We start from the raw sequence: 16817 nt of genomic DNA, 5'->3' as shown, positions 1-16817 counted from the left end.
TTATGGCTACTTGCTGTCAAGTCCCTTCTGCAGCACATCCAGCCTCAGGAAAATAAATGGGAACATTCCCTCCGCTAAGGACTGGCTGGGCCGGAGGCACGTGTGGGTTTTGGCCCCTCACGGCAGCTGCCGGCTCCTGCCAGCTTTTCCTAACGCTGACCAAGTTCGCTGCACTGGCTCGAACGCCGCCAGCGGCCAAAGCGCCGGCACGGCACAGCTCGCGCGCACGAGGCACGGGGCAGGCACGAAACGGCTGGGGCAAGTTAACGGGCTGTACGGGCCCTTGTATGGACCACGTCGACTTATTTTCCATTAACTTGGTGTTGGAGGGGTCTGATGGGCTGGGGAGCAGCTCCGCGAAGACGCCAGCCCCAAAGCTTGGGGCGCTGCGCACGGAGCTGCTCCGCTGCCTTCGGCACGGGGAAACGCGGTGGCATCGAGGTGAGGGACAAGCGAGGCCACCCTTGCGCGATGCTGTAACGCATAGCCGCTGCCTGGCTTGATGGACACGCTGGGTAATAAAAAAAAAAAAAAAAAAAAATCTCTTAAAGCCGGGATGAAAAGCAGTAGCCGCGATGCCCGTGCTTTCAGAGAGCACATTTGGGGGCTAAGCGCTCAGCCCTGGAGATGTTTATAGCACTTTAGGTCGGTTTGTGAGGTTGGAGCCTTTCCAAAAAAGAGAAAAATCAGGGAGGGGGGGAAAAAAAATAAAACGAGAAAGACATATATTATTGTTTATAATCTGCTTTATTCAGCCAAACCTTTCCCCAGCAGCCTTGCGGATTGCTGTTTAAATCCCTCAGTGCCTTTAACTACCGATACAGAAAGTGGTTAATGTGCATTCGGCCTAAGCTTGGCATCTACTCCAGGAAATCACTTTAATTGAGAAGCATTAAATGTTAAAATGATTAAAATACAGAAAGCCAACACACCGGTGCCCATGGAGGGGCTTGGACCCCTGCCCCCCCGCCCCCAGCACGGCTTTTCCATCTCACCTGCGCCCGCCGAGGGCTGCGGTGGCGTGGCCGGGGCAGGAAAGCTGCGGGCACCTCGGGGTGCGTGTGGCGGGGATGGAGATGCCCACCCCAAACCCACCCACCTTTCCGTGCCCGCAAAAAGCCAGGGCAGGATAACCGGTGTCGCTTGTCCCATCCAGGAATGCCGGCTCCTCCGGCCGGACAAGACCCAGGGAATCTCGAGCCCAAAGAGCCGATGGTGGCGGAGCAGGCGATGCCGATGGTGCCCCTCCCACTGAGGAAGAAAATCCCAAAGACGGCAGTTGCTAAACCCGAGTTTATTTGACATCGCTTTCCCTCGCGGCGAGGGGTGACCGTACACATCTCATGCCAACGCACAGGAGGCAGGGTACAAAAGCAATGCCCCGGGCCCGAATTCAGGGGAGTTTGGGGGGTCGTTTCTCCCCAAAGACATGGCAATAAATAAGGTTTTATTCTTTGAAATTTTTTTATTATTATTTTTATTGGGTTTTATTATTTTTCCCTTTTTTTTTTTTCTTTTTTTCCCCCCCAGGAAACAAGACTCTCACTTTCTGCAACTGTACAAAATTTACACGGCGAGGGGAGGAGGCGTTTGGCCTTGCGGAAGGGGGCTGGAGAGCGGCAGGCACAGCTCTCCCCGTCCCCCTGCCCACCACCAGCCGCCCACGGTGCCCGGCGAGGCCGGGGGCTTGGCACAAAGCAGCACCCAAGGCTGGGGGGGGGGCAGGCACATGGGTGCAGCTGGGGCAACTCCTGCAGCACCAGCACACCCAGGCGGGGGGGGCAAGGAGGGACAGGGACATACCAGTGATGTGCTTTCTTGTGTGGCTTTTTTTTTTTTTCATTTTTATTCTTTTTTCCCCTTTACTTTCGGAGCCCCCCTCCCCCCCAAAGCCTCTGGCAGCAGCCAGCTAACCAGATCCACCACCAACCCCCCCCGAAGGGCAGCCTGGGACCAGCAGCATCACCCCAGAGCCAGGGGGATGGCGGGGACCCCACGGCCGGAGCCAGGCACCCCGGGCAGCAGCGTGGAGCTGGATTTTATCCGTGTGGGGCTGAACGCCCACAGCCCGGGGCTGTGCCGAGGGAGATGGGCAGGCGGCTGTCACAAGCCAGGGATGTGGGGTGTGAGGAAGGGGCTGATGGTGGGTGGGCCCGGCGGGGAGCAGACCCTGTGGGGCTCACGGGCTGTGCCAAAACCACCCGGGTCGTCCCCGGCTGCTGCACCCCCCCCCCAGTTCTGTTGGCCCCGCAGCGCTGGAGGAGGTGGGCAGCTGATGGCAGGGGTCTCACCCGCCCTGTCCCCTCCAGGTCCCACCGTGTGGGTGCTTCTGCAGCTGATGAAATGCCCTTTTTCCCCTGGTTTGGGGGGGAATTTTTTGCAACACCCTCAGAGCAAACATTCGGCACCTCTCCCGCCCACCCTTCCCCAGCACTTGCAGCGGTTCCTCTCCACGTGCCAGCCCCGAGCATCCCGGCCGGCCCCACCACAGCCCAGGGTGGCCACTGGGCATCTCAGGCTGCAGGCTTTTTTTTTTTCTTTGCTTTTTTTTTTTTTTAACTTTTTTAATTCCTTCCCGACATGTGACCAAGGTAAAACCCACAGCGATGCACCGTATGCGCTCCTGCGCGCCCGGGGATAAATCACAGCCTCGCGGCCGTCGCATGATGGCTCCGCTCCCACCGTGCCCGGAGCGGGCAGCATCACCCCTGGGCAGCAGAGCAATGGCCCTGCCTGGACAGGTCCCCGGCCTCACTAAAATAAACCCTTCTACAATATAGACTTCTCTTTCCGCTGAGGCTCTGGGCAGCGCCGAGTCGCGTTTCAACTCCATATCGAAAAATAACTCTCGAAAATAGCAGCGGTGCTCAGCAGGAGGGCTGCAGGATTGGCGTGGGCGCCGGGATGGACTCTGCCATCCCTGATTGTCCTTCCCTCCCGCCGGCCTGCATCGTCACCAGCACTCCGCTGTGCTCCAGCCCCGCGCCGGGCTCCTCGCCGTGCGTCCCGTGTGCCGACACCTCTCTTGTGCTTACACCCAAAGGCATCCGTGCCCCCCACCCCGCCACGGGCACGGCCGCCCCCCCCCCCCCGGCCATCGCTGATGCCACAAACTCCCCCCCCGCCTCCACTTCCCTCCAGCCCTCCGGGGCCGATTCCCATGGGAAATCCTGGAAAGGTCAACTGCCGGCAGGCGCCCTCGGTGCTGCGAGCTGGGGGGGGAGCGAGGGGGGCCGGGGTGGGGGGCGAGCGGCGCTTAGAAAGGGGGGTGATCCATGTCGTCCAGCCAGGAGGCCGGGCTGGTGGGAAAGTCTGGGTACCCGACGCTGCTCCCCGTGGAGATGTCGGAGGTGGGGCCCCCCCCGGCCATGGCCCGCAGCGTCTGACTCACCCCCTGCGCCCCGTGGGCCACCAGCCCCAGGCTGCCGTCCATGGCGTAGTCCAGCCCGTTGAGCAAGGGTGGGTGGGACGGCAGGGAGGAGATGGAGGACGGCGACTGGGGGAGGCCGTAGGGACTGCCGTCCCGCAAGTCCTGGTACGACTGTCCCGTCCCCTCCATGGAGAAGCTGCCGTTCAGCAACTGTCCGCCCGCCACGTCCCCCACGGTGCCGTAAACCCTGTTGGTGTGGCCGAGCTCGGAGAGGATCTGGTCTTCTGCCGGGGAGAGGAGGGAGAGCAGAGAGGGGCGGTCAGTGCAGGGGGGAGCCCCGCGGTCCCCCCGCCCCGCACCAGCGCCCCGCTCACCGCGAAAGCTGAGCTCGCTGTCGCTGACGCCGCAGTCCTCGGCCGAGCTCTCCTTCTCCAGCTTGCCGCCCCCGCGGCTCCGCTTGACGCTCTTGTAAAACTGCCCCCAGCGGTGCCGCCCCGCGTCCTTCTTCAGCCGCTTCTCCTTGGCCCGGCGGTTCTGGAACCACACCTGGGGAGAAACGGGGATGTGGATGGCACCATGGCACCCCTGCATGCCAGCACCCAGGCACCCGGCACCCCTACATCCCAGCACCCCTGCACTTCAGCCACCCAGAGCCCCCACAGGCCAGCACTTGTGCAACCCAGCGCCCCGGCACACCCCCCGCCAGCACGCCTGCGTGCCAGCATGCCAGCACTCCTGCAACCCAGCTCCCACACCCCCGTACAACCCAGCACCCCGGCGCTCCTGCAACCCAGCTCCCGGGCGCCCACGCCACCCCAATACCCCTGCAACACTCGAAGCCCGGCAGCCCTGCACCCAGCACCCCTGCAGCACTGAAACCCAGCACCCCGGCACTCCCGTGGGACCCCCGCCATCCCCCTTTGTGAGGGGCAGGGTGGAGAGGGGCATCCCCGTGGCCTCACCTGCACCACCCTCATGTCGAGCCCCGTCTCGGAGGAGAGCTGCTCCCGCACGTGCCGGGCGGGCTTGGGGGAGTTTTTGTAGGCGTTCTTCAGCGTCTCCAGCTGCTTGGCCGTGATGGTGGTCCGGGGCCGCTTAGCGCCCGCCTCGGAGTCATCTGCACGCAAAGGAGCCGGTACCAGCCCCCACCACAGCGGCGTGAGCAACCCCAAACCTCCAGCCCACGCCGCTGGGGTAAAGCTCCCCAAAACCAGCTGCCCCAGCGCCCCCTTCCCACAGGCACAACGCCAGCGACGTGACCCACGGCCACCCCTCGGTGTGGAGCCCTTTCGGGGCGCCTACCGTTCTGCTTGGCGGTCTCGTAGTCCTCCTTGCAGACCAGTCGCCCGTCCTCCATCAGGTAGAACTCGTCGCCGGTGGCCAGCTGCCGGCTGCAGATGATGCAGGCGAAGCAGTGGAGGTGGTAGACGAAGTCCTGGGCTTTGCGGACCACCTGGGTGGGGGGGATGCCCTGCTGGCACGCCGTGCATTTGGTCCCGAAACGCCTGCGAGGAGAAGAGGGCGACCCTGAGCCCCTCTGGCGAGGTGGGCTTCATCGGATATGGGGTGGGGACCAGGAGACAGGGCAGAGTTTAAACCAGCAATCAACCTAATTATGCATGACACTTCACATGGCAGGGGTTTATCTTCTTCAGCGTGAGAGACCGGCCTAATGGAGCCGAGGAAGGTTTGATTTTAATGGTTCTTTTAACTAATGCTTATAGGCTGCCTGATTTTCCCCTGCAAGGACAGTACATATTTCATCCACATTAATACCAAATAAATTAATTACGCTGCCCCGCTAGCATGATGAATCCCAGATTAATGCAGAATGATGGGGCTCTTACGCCGTAATGACAGCTCGACGGGTGCGTCGGGCCGGCCAGCTTGGGGTGGGCGTGGGCCCAAGCAAGCCCGCCAGCGTGGCTGCAAGGAACATGCGGGAAGCGTGCAAGGAACATGCGGGAAGCGTGCAAGGGGCATGTGGGAAGTGTGGAAGCAGCACGCGAGAAGTGTGGAAGCAGCATGCAAGGAGCATGCAAGAATGGGACAAGAAGCGTGGAAGAAGTGTGCAAGAAGCTTGTGAGAACGGAGCAAGAAGTGTGCAAGGAGCGTGCAAGGAGCGTGCGTGTCAGCCAGCAGCCCCCGCGGATTGCAGGCATTGCTGCAGAGAGCCTGGGGTCGCCGTGGCTCCGGGTGCGCCCATGAGCTGGGTGCCCCTGTGCGGGTGCAGCCCGGGCTGTGGCGGGGTGCGGTTGCCCTACGCACACCTGAAGGGTAACACCCGGGTAACACCCAGGTAACACCCGGTGTAAACTGAATTAACAGCACGAGGGTGACGCGTGCCGCGAGGTGGTGGCAGCACAGGAGAAAAGTCAAAAATCAGTGGACTTTTTTCCAGGAGCAGATGCCGTGGGCTTTGGGACTGACATGGGGCAGATCCCCACCTCCCACCGGCACCACGAGGGGTCTGCCGGCTCTTCCCTGCTCCCTCCAGCACCCCGAAATGCCCCACCAGCAGGGTGCTGGGACCCCATGGAGTCATCCTGGCATTGCAGCAGCAGCCCAGGCAGCAAAGCTATCGGAATAAATCTGTCCCCTACGCCCTAAACGGCCCCATCTGCTTCGGAGGAGGCAGCCCAGGAAAACCCAAGCCCTTTGGCCCCCGGCCCCGAGGCTGCAGGGGTGGGCGGTGGGCGTTCAGGGCTGCCCAGGGGGGTACAGCCACCCCCAGCACCTCTCGCTGCCCCCGCCCCGAGGGCTGAACACCCCCCCGACCATGCAAAATCATCCCAAAGCCCCACAGCTGCCTGTGCCCTCCTGCCATCCGGGGCACAGCCACCAAAGCGGTCCCTGAGATTGTCCCCGAGTTACGCAGGCGTCACCCAGGGACGGGCACCGGGCGTGAGCGGTGCCGGCGCGATTTCGGCAGCTGCCCAAAGGCGTGTTGGGAAGCAGAAGGCAGGGAGGGAAAAACCTGGTTTGTCTCATTCTCTTGTATCCTAAAGGGAGAGTCCCCAGACGTCTGCTGGGGAGACCTCAGCTCTCCCGGAGTCTGCTGGGAGGGAGGGATAGGGGATGGAGAGAGGGAGGGATGAAGGGAGGGATGGAGAGATGACGGGAGGGATGAAGGGATGGAGAGAGGGATGTGCAGAGGGAGGGAGGGATAACACAGCCAGACAGGTGAGGTTTCTCTGTGCCCCAGGCTGAGCTGGCACACACTCTGCAGTCCCCATCCTCCCTCTGCCCAGCCACTCCCCCCCACCCCCGAGAACGCTGTTAAAGCCATTTTAACACACACACACCCCCACCCCAGCATCCCAGGGTGTTTCTGCACCACCTGGGGATGGCTGGACCCAGGACAGAGCTGCCCATGGCTGGGAACCAAGAGCTGTGATTTGGGGGAGGGAAAAAAAAAGAAAAAAAAAAAATCAAAAAAAAAAAGATCTGGTCTTTTCAGAAGCGGCTCCCGCACTGCAAACCTGCCTCTGAATTTGGCCTTAAATCCTCGCGTCCTCCGCAGGTTACCTACCCCGAAATCAATGAGTGGTTGAAATAAAGGTGAGGCGAGAGCCTGAGCGAGCGCCGAGATGCTATTGATTGGCACCAAATAATCCAGGCAGGACCTCATCTAAGAAAGTCGCTGATCTTTCAACTCTAATTAACATTGATTACCCGCACCTTTTGGGTGACTATTTAAATGACGTGGAGATTAATAGGCTGGAAAATATCAGAAGTGAAGTGTTATTACCCAGACTGTAGCGGCAGCATTGACCGTTGCACGCTCCCCAGCTGGGAAGGAGAAATTCAAGCTGCAGCTTTGGCCCTGATGGCTGGTGGGGCGAGACACGTAGGAGGCCTGAGAGCCCGGGGATGGGCAGGCAGGGAAAGTCCTGCCTGGGGATTAGCGTGGGGCGTAATCGCCATCGGTTGGTTTAGCCGGCCGGCTGGCAGCGGGGAGTGATGGGGAGAGCCGGTGTGGCCGGGGATGTGCGGGAAAGGACGACGTGGGGAGGCGGCCCCGGTCCCCGAGGTGCTGTACATCGTTTTTGGCTGGGCCCCATCACCTGCAACCGGGCAGCAAAAGGCACTGGCTGGCCAGGATCCGGCCTTCCTCCCCGCAGGAGGCGTAAAGCTGCACCCCTCTGCTTCATGGAGATCCCCCGCCGGCAGAGCTGTGCTCAGCCCTGGTGCAACACCCTCTGCCATCCCTTGGGAAAATTCCCAAATTTTGCCAGCAGCCGGGGACTAGAGCATCCCAGCTGAAAAGTCCATTTTTAACGGGAAATAGGTTGTCCCGGCCGGCGGGAGCTGGGAAACGCCGAGGCTGGGGCATCGCACAGCTCAGAGGCAGCTGCCGATGAAATCAAATGAGGTTTGTACACTACTGGGAGCAAAAAAAGGATGTGATTTTTTTTTTTTTTTTAAAAAAGGGGGGGGAAAAAAAAAAAAAAAGTAAAAAGACAAAGGGAGAGAACCTGCATGAGCAAACCCCGGCAAGGCGAGCGAGGGGCTCGGGCAGGAGCAGGCAGCGCTGCTGCTTGTGCGGGTTTCTCCTGCCCTCTAGCTCCGAGCGGAGCCGGGGCTGCTGCCAAACCGCCGCAGTTTGCCCTGCCATGGGGGCTGGAAACCAGCACGGGGGGGCCGGGACCATCGGGGAGATCTGGGGCTTTAAGAAGGTTCAATCCCAACAAACAGCATCCAGCCTGCGGCAGCTGTAAAGCACCAATATTTTTCCTTTATTTCTGCAACAACAATAACCAAAAAAAAAAAAAAAAGCAGGTTTTGGAGAAATTACGGTTAAAAATAGATTGTGTGTTTGTCTGCTTTGCGGGCGGGGAGACGCCGCTTTCGGGGGGCTGTGACCCCAAGTGGTACTCACTTGAAGAAGTCCTCCTTACAGTAGACGCTGCCGGCCCGGGAGAAGCAGCGGTCGGCCAGCTGCATCTGGCAGTCGGCACACTTGAGGCAGGAGCTGTGCCAGTGCCGGTCCAGGACCTTGAGGATGAACTTGTCCAGGATGTGCTGGTTGCAGCCGGCGCACTGGGGGATCTCTGGGCAGGGGAGGGGAGAGACGGAGAGAAGAGCAGTGTCAGCCACCACAGCCCCCTCGCCACACACGTGATGCTTTTCCCTTCTGCACCCCGTTTTCAGGCCACGTCCTGCTCCCTGCCACCTGTTTCCCCGCCTGCCTCTCGCTCGCTCCCGCTGCGACGGCATCCCGCAACCCCCGACCGGGGACACGGCCTGTTGCTCCCCACGGCCACCCCCGTCCCCCAAGGGCCAGGCTGCTGGGGTGACCCAAGGGTTCACCCACAGGGTCCCAGCTGTGACCCAGGGGTGCAGGACACCGACCACCTCCACCCCACCCGCAGAGGCTTTTTCCACATGGGCAAATGTCTCTTCCCCTCCGCTGCCACCGCATCCCGAGGACCACGAGCCGCCCGTGTGGTCCATACACCCCCCCAGTGGTCCCCAGGACCCTGGTTTGCTGGGAACAGCACATTTCCAGCCGCTTTCTCCCATCCAGCTGTGGTATTACAGACCCCTGTGGCTGGAAACAGCTGGAAAGCGTGAGCTGAAGCAAGGCCACGCTGCAGCACAGCAGCAACAACCGGGGGGAGAGCAGCAGTGGGGGGGGTCCAGCCCCATCCAGTTCCCCCCTACAGCACCCGTGATGTGGGTGGATGCCGGGAGCAGGAGGGCTTTTCCTAAGGCAAGATGTACACCTGGCCATCCAGACTCCTATACAATGTCTGCCTATAGATGGACAGCTTCTATAGATGTGGAGAGCTGAATATTTATCTCTATCTGCCCATAGTTCAGAATAAACGGGAGGTGCTGTAAAAGTCTGCAGGAGAAGATTGCCCGGTAAAAGCCAGACACATCATGCTGACACACATGCATGAAAGAAGATTGATTTTTGGGGGGAAAAAAAACCCCACCGCCGTGCCCGTAGCCGGAGCGTAAGAGCAGGAGAGATGTTTATGCATAAGGGCTGCCTCCCTCTCCTGCCAGAGAGCGGATGACAGAAAATATCGGGGAGGGGGGGGGGTCGATTATTTTATTTTTACGCTGCTGTGAGTGCTGGGGAGGGTTAGGAGGGACCCTGTTGTCCCCAGCCGAAGTGGCCGAGCTGGGTGGCTCCTTTGGTGACCCACGGGGGACAAGGGATGGGAACGGCGGGGGAACCTGCCCCCCCTCGCTGCCCAGCGATGCCGCCTGCTCCGGGGGGGCCAGGAGCTGCCCTGCCCCCGCATGGGGAGCACTGGGGGGCTCAGGAACAGCGGGGAGAGGGGGAACCTCCTGTACCCTCACCTGGGTGCTACCCAGGAGGGGAAAAGGGGAGAAAGGGGGGAAAGGGAGAGAGAAGAGGGAAAAGGAATGAAATGGAAAAAAAAGGGAAGGAAAGCAAGAAAAAGGAAAGGAAAGGAAAGGAAAGGAAAGGAAAGGAAAGGAAAGGAAAGGAAAGGAAAGGAAAGGAAAGGAAAGGAAAGGAAAGGAAAGGAAAGGAAAGGAAAGGAAAGGAAAGGAGGAAAGGAGGAAAGGAGGAAAAAGGAGAAAAGGAGAAAAGGAGAAAAGGAGAAAAGGAGAAAAGGAGAAAAGGAAGGGGAGGAAAAAAAGATGAAAAGAAGGGGAGGAAAAAGAGGAAAGGAAGGGGAGGAGAAAAAGAGGAAAGAAAAAAAAAAAGAAAGAAGTGGGACATCATAAGGAGGAAGAAAGCACAGTAGAAAATTGTATTGTTACAGCCTTAAACGACATTATTTAAAAATACTTTGGGGTACTGTCAAGTATCTCAAGTGAAGGCAGCTTATTTTATAATTCACAAGGTTAGATAGTTACAATCCCAGTGCCCTTCAGACCATATTTATTGCTGGCATTTAAGCCCGTGTCGCATTAACAACACTAGAATAAATTAAAAAAAAAAAAAAGTATCTACAGCTTCCATAGGTCTCTCTTCTCCTTCTTGCTCCGAAAACACCTGGATGCTTTGCTCCCCTGCGCCGTGTGCTGCTAAAAGCAGCACCATGGTTGCAGGTCGGCACTAGCCACATTTTCCACATTTCATTTGTTTAAACCTGTTTCAGAGCAACGTGCAAGCCGTTGGCATAGACGATGGCATGCAGCACAGCCTCAGCCCCGAGGGGAGGTACATTGATGGTACTGCAAAGTAAATCTTTCTTATTTATTTCATAAACATACATATACGCATGTTTATGAACCCGTTTTATATATAAATGGTTCTTTACATAAATGCGTGTGTGTGTATAGGAGTTTCTCATTCCTAAAAGCGGCAACACAAATTAATTTCAACAAACAAACAACTGCAGCAGATATTACAATACCTTTCTCCAAATTTGCAGAGAAAAAAATACGTTTTTTAACAACGGAGACCTTTTATTTTTTTGCTTTTAATCTGTCTATAGATGTAGGGCACCAACCAAACGCACGCAGGTCTGTGTGTGCACACGGATGTGCAGAACTCCCATTGACCTGGCTGCTCTCCCCTGTACTAAATAATAATAATAATAATAATAATAATAATAATAATAATAATAATAATAATAATAGGGGGAGCTGCCGGGGTACCAGGACGTCTCCCAGTCAACCCACTGCTTTGCCTGGTGCAGGCGGAGAGAAAAATACCTTAAATACAAGCCCTGTGCTTTGCTTTGTGCTTCGCAACGGAGGCGGCTGCGCCGGGGCCGGCTCCGCGCTGCCTCCCTGCCTGCGGAAAGCCTCGCGTTTATTTCACCTGTTTTAACTCAATTATTTGCTATAATAAGAATAATGCTAATGGCATGATGCGTTCCGTTGCTGTCGTTGCCCACCAGCGTCTCGGAGCTGGCTCGGTGCGCAGGGTGGTTTGATGGATGCTCCGGCAGGCAGAGCTGGGGGGGGGGGGGGGACACAGCCCCACGGCCCCCTCCTCTGCACGCCGGGGATCTGGGGACCACTCCAGGGATGCAGCAGCTTCAGTGAAAACCGCTCTCCGGGGAGGCGGGGGGGGGGGTAATAAGACTGGGGGGGGGTCACCCCCTCTCCCGAGGTGATGCGCCCCGGAGGGGGACCGCACAGCTAGTGCGCATCCCTGCCTCCGGCCGGCGGCTGCCCGGGCAGGATTTGGCCGTATCCCATGAAAACCCGTAGCAGCTCTGCAATCCACTCCCCCAGCACCCTCCCACGCACCGGGGCACCCGAGTGGTGGCCCGAGAAGGTGTGCTGAGGTCTGGCCCCACGCCGCCCGCCGGCAGCGCGGCCGCCGTTACCGTGATTTACTACCAGCGGGTCCATCTTTCCTTCCCTATCTCTCCCCGACGGAAAAGAAAGAAATAACGATGGAAACGAAACAAACTCGCGGGTGGCTTCAGAAATCCCTCAGACCGCAAAAACCTCCAAACCCGAGGGCGGAGGGGATGTCAGGGCAGCGTTTTGGGGAGGATGCGCTCCTCCAGCGCACCCCGCAGCCCAGCCCAGCCGGCTCCGGACCACGCCGGGCACCGAGCTGGCAAACGGACCCCCGTCTTCGGGGCTGGGGTGTAGGTTGGTTGGGTTTTTTTCTTTTTTAAGGGGAAGAGATTGTCACTCGCGGAGAGGAAGGTGCTGCAGAACGGGTGCCTCGGCAATGCGGGTGGAAAGCCGGAGCACAAAGGCGGTCCGGTTCCCCGGTACCGGCGCCTGCATCAAACACCCACCCCAAGGAAAGCACCAGGTCGGGGACTCCTTAAAAAGACTTTCTGCGGGGAGGAAGCCTCATTCCTTCACATGAAAAAAAAAAAAAAAAAATCCTCCAGTTCATTTCTCTGCAGCGTGCGAACGACTTTCCCAGCGGCGATTAATCAATCCTCCCCCCCCGGCCCCTTGGCCAGAGGCTGGCGGCACCCGGGCACGATTCCCGCTGGCTTTGGCAGAAGTTTTTTACTTCGGTGAGATTTGCAAAACAATATTCATAAATAATATACGGATTTATAATTTTAACAATCCCGGCTGCAAAGGGGGAAGCTGTCAGGGGGGGAGATTGCCCCAGGTTCGGCTCCCCAAAATTTTGCTGTTGTAAGACAAAGTCCCTGCTAAAATAAGGAGGCTGTGCAGCGTTAAATAGAGAGGAAAATCTGCGACTTAATAGTGATCAGAAATGAAAATGTCACGTATTTTCATCGCACACACGATGACATACCGAGGTGCTGCTGGGGAGGGGGTGAACCCGCGCAGGCAGCGGGGCTGAATTCCCCTTGGGAAGGTATTCCCTGCCCAGGGACAGCCCCTTTCGCCCCAGGCAGCTGTGCACATGTGTAACTGGTGCAGGATCAGGCCCCAAACGTGCAACACCAGGGAACCCGATGGCAGCGGCCGCAGGGCTCGGCGCTGGAGCAGCAGGGGAATTGCAGAACGATGGAAACTTTTACAGCGGCCCAGCCTCACCTATATATATATTTTTTTCCCTGACACTATTTTTTTTGCGCTTAAATAAATAATAATAATCATATCTCGTTGGATTGTTTCCCGATAATTCCCGATATACGTCAGTTAGCACAGAAACGGCAATGTCACGGGCAGGAGGGTTTGGTGGCACCCAGAAGGGCCGAACCAGGGAGCTTTGCTGGGGCGATTGCTGCTCCAGGGTGATTTAGGCACCTAATTTCTCCTTAAACCGGCGGGGCTTCGGGGCCGTAAAAGTGACGCTGCGGCTGGGAACCGGAGGCGTTATTCGGTCGCAGGGGGGGACGGTCAGGATTCGGCCGTGGGACAGACCCCGGCTGGCCCTGCACCGGCTGTGCGCTCCTGACGAGGGTTTTTCCTCCCCTCTGCTGCGATGAAATACGGTTAAACGTGCCCGCCCGTACCTCCTTCCCCTTCCCCCCCGCCCCGGGGCCCGGCAATCGGACCGGGGGATAACGGGGTCAGCTCCCCCAGAGCAGGACGGGGACCGGCCAGGAGCGGCGGGCAGCGGCTCGCCCCCCTCCCCGGGCAGCAGCGGGCAGGGGCACCGGCTTCACTCCCCGCGGAAACACCCACGGAAAACGAATTACAGCCGCCCGGTGAGGCCGGGGGCCGGTGCGGGGCAGGGAACGGCGGGGGAGGCTCCGGGGCGCAGCGGCGACCCCGGGGCGGGAGGGGAAAGCAAAGCCCGGCCTGGAGCGGGCAGGCGGCCGGGGTGCGCACCCCTCTCTACCCGTGTGTGTCCCCCCAAAATGTGGCCGCCCCCCCGGCACAGCTACCCGCCCCAGCCGGGCTCTCCCGGGGCTCGGGCCCGTCTCGCCCCGCTCTGCCGGGGCTCCCGCCCCTAAACTTTCCGGTTGCCCCTTCCGGGGGGGTGGGGGGGTGAGCGGGGGGGGGCAGAGCATCGCCCGGCTCCCACTGGTGGGCTCCCCCCTCCTCCGGGCCCGCAGGGACGCCCCGGTTCTCGGAAATCGTTTGCAAAGGGAGGGGAAAAACAACAATAATAACAATAACAACAACAATAATAATAACAATAATAATAACAACAATAATAATACCCGCGCAGCTCCAGCCCGGGCCGCCCGCGGAGCTCCCCCGCCGCCCGCCCGAGCAGCCCCGGGGATGGGCCGGGGGCACAGCGGGGCCCGGCCGCCCCCGCCCCGGCTCCGCGCATCCGTAGGGGTGTGCTTGCACACGGGCTCCCCCCGCGTGGGGCTCGGCCCTATAGAAACGGGGAGGCTGATGGCCCCTAAGGCTCACACCCGGCTGCCGGCGTGTGCGTCCCGCTGAAACACGCGCGGGGCCGTAGACCCGTGGAGTGCCTACACATCCACACGTACGCGGGTGCATACACTCCCCAGACGTGTTTTTGTACACCCCCTCAGCACGCGCGAGCATGTGCTTTCACGCGAACACGCTACCTGTAGCTACAGAGCATATATGTGCACATATAGAGATATAGGTGATCTTTGGACAGGCGCAGACACGGCGGCATCGTTCCACGGACCGCGCGGAGCCGAGCCCGGTTCGCCGTCCCGGTAACACGCACGCACACCCGTGGGTCCCTTCCCACCGCCGCCGTTCGCCCGTGAGGCGCTGCCTGTCGCGATAAACGATATAAACGGGGGGTCGTGCGCTGCGGGCCGGGGGTGCGCGGGGACGGGCGGGGACCGGGGCACCACACACACACACACACACGCGTGTACACACGTACGCTTGCACACGCAGAGCCACATCCACGGCCGCGCAGACCTCCCCGTCGGGGCCGGTTCCGCATCGCTCCGCACGGCTCCCGCTGCCGCCGCTGCCCGCCCGCCCCGGGGCAGCGCTCTTCCTTCCGCACGCTCCTAATTTTTACGTCTCTTAACGCTCCGACACACGGGGAAAAAAATGAAAAGGGAGGGAAAAAAACCCCCCAAAACCAACCAAAACACGCCCGGGCGGGAGCGGGAGGCACCTGCCCAGCCCGCAGGGCGCTGCCCCTCCAGCCCCTGCCCGCCCTGCCCCGCCGGCCCGGGGCCGCCTTTGCGGCAGGGAGCGAAGGAGGGAGAAGAGAAAAGCGTCCTTACGTTGCACCGGCACACCGAGGATCTCGGGAAGCCCCTTGACAGCCCCTTCGGCAGCGAGCGCGGAGCTTTGCATCATTTTATTGGCCCGGGGGGCGACGGAGGGGAGAGAAGAGGGGAGGGAGAGATGCGGCCCGGGCCGGCGGAGCCCCGCGGCGGGAGGCAGCGCCGGGTCCCGCGGGCGGTGCCGGTGCCGGTGCCGGTGCCGGCCCGGGCGCGGCGCCGCAGCTGTGCCCGCCAGCGCCGCCCGCCTCCCATTCATTCACCCTGCGGGGAGCGCGCCTGACGTCACCGCCCGCAGGGGGGCGGGGGCGGGCCGGGCCGCCCGTGGCCAATCGCCGCCCGCCCCGCGCCGGCGGAGGCGGGGCCCGACGGTGTGGGAGGCGGGGCTTGAGGGCCGGAGGCGGGGCCTGCGGGGAAGGGGAGGGGCTAGGGGCGCCCCGCGGCCGCGAAGCGCACCGGGGCCGGGCCCGGCCCCCAGCCTCTGGCGCTGTCGCGACATAGTGCTGTCACGACCGAGGGTGCTGTCCGGTGCCAGGCAGCTCTGTCCGACGGCGCCATTGGTGGGGGAGAGCGAAGAGCCAAAGGCCCCGGTCTCTGCTGCCGGGGCTCAGGGACCTTCTCCCACGCCATGGCGGGGGGTGGCGAGTCCCCTCCGGGCACCAGCCCCGTCCCTCCCGCCACCGGGAACGGGGGTCAGCTGGGCGGGCACCTTCCCCGGCTCCGGCGGACATCGGCACATCACCAGCCCCTTGCCACTGCACCAACGCGAGTTATTTCCAGTGGCCGGCAGCCCCCGCGCGCAGCCCTGGCGCCGGGCACGACCGCGGCAAGCTCTGCTTCGACAGGGCACTGTAACGCATGAGTGTCCCGGGGCCTGTCCCAACGGCAGCTCCTCCAGGGACGCGTCTGGGCGTGGAAAGAGCCAACCCAGCTCCGCAGTGCTGCAGCACGCCCAGCCTGACAGCCCACCGGCCGCTGTGGCACAAGGGTGGCGATGCCAAAGTCACAGGGCAAAGGGCTCGGCGTGACTACGGCTTCCGGAAGGATCCCCACGGGGCTTTGCCAAGGGAAAACCCTGGGGCAACCCAGCCTACGGCACCACAGCAAAACCGGTGTGTCAAGAGGCGGCGGTACCCAGCAGCACCCGGCAGCAAAGGCTGACCGAGGAAGCTCACCGAAACGCAGCTGAAGTTAGCTGGAGTAGGTGCCTCGAGCATCGCCCTTCCTAATGCTCACCGCGTCACCGGCTCAGGGACAACGGTGCCAAATGGCCCCCATGCGCTGTGACATCCCACTCTGCCCAGCTAACGGGCGCTTGGAGCGCTGAGCCTGCCCGAGCGGGGTGAAACCTCCAAGATGGCACACGTGGCAGCGCTGGGAGGGGAGGATGCTCAGCCCAGCTGAGAGCCCAGCCGCCCTTGGCTCACGTGCGTCCTTTCCACGCCTTCGATTCCACGCTGAAATGCAAACTAGGAAGAGGCTTTTCCACCTGAAAAATCCTGAACCAGCCCTGAGGAAATGTGTGGGTGGGATACACCAGCAATTGGGGGAAAAAAAAAAAGTTTCTTTAAAAATAAAAGTAATAAAATCTAAGAAACGTATTAAGCCTGATAGTTCCTTAGGAAAAAATGATAATTTTTTAAATGAGCTGCTGGTTTTTAACCCCAAAGCTTCATTTTGCCAGCAAAACCCCAACCACCTCGTCTTGCACCCCTGGGCAGAGACCGGTGTGCACTCATTGCAGGAGTGAGCCCCCCCCATACTCCACCGAGCCCTGAAATCAGCTTCCCACCACAGGGGAGGTGAATCCCATCCCCTCCCCTTCTCCCCTAAATCAAGCACTGGCTCTTAAGTGCATTAAGCACATCCAGGCCCCCGCCGCCCCCGGCCACCTGCGCTCCCCAGCCCCTTGGGGCAGGGGCCACCGTCCCCCGGCG

The 16817-nt window shown here is 60.3% G+C and overlaps 1 protein-coding gene across 1 annotated transcript; it reads right to left on the bottom strand.

Annotated features, from left to right (window-relative positions):
• Positions 1–3256: 3256 nt before the first annotated feature.
• LHX4 (LIM homeobox 4) lies at positions 3257–15139 on the bottom strand. Its single transcript, XM_054833792.1, has 6 exons — positions 14881–15139; positions 8253–8424; positions 4673–4875; positions 4333–4487; positions 3745–3916; positions 3257–3654 (listed from the first exon to the last, which is right to left on the bottom strand). Exons 1-6 carry the CDS (start codon positions 15137–15139, stop codon positions 3257–3259), a joined length of 1359 nt encoding a protein of 452 aa, XP_054689767.1.
• Positions 15140–16817: the final 1678 nt, after the last annotated feature.

Source organism: Grus americana, chromosome 8, assembly GCF_028858705.1.
Source record: "Grus americana isolate bGruAme1 chromosome 8, bGruAme1.mat, whole genome shotgun sequence".
NCBI classification, from domain to species: domain Eukaryota; kingdom Metazoa; phylum Chordata; class Aves; order Gruiformes; family Gruidae; genus Grus; species Grus americana.
Note: the sequence above shows the minus strand (reverse complement) of the source record. Positions and strands in the feature narration are given on the sequence as shown.

Coding starts and splice junctions, on each gene's coding strand:
- LHX4 (XM_054833792.1), bottom strand. CDS start 15,139: ATGAATGGGAGGCGGGCGGCGCTGGCGGGCACAGCTGCGGCGCCGCGC. Junction 8,425..14,880: donor CCTCGGTGTGCCGGTGCAAC/GTAAGGACGCTT, acceptor TCCCCTGCCCAG/AGATCCCCCAGTGCGCCGGC. Junction 4,876..8,252: donor TGTAAGGAGGACTTCTTCAA/GTGAGTACCACT, acceptor TTCTCCTCGCAG/GCGTTTCGGGACCAAATGCA.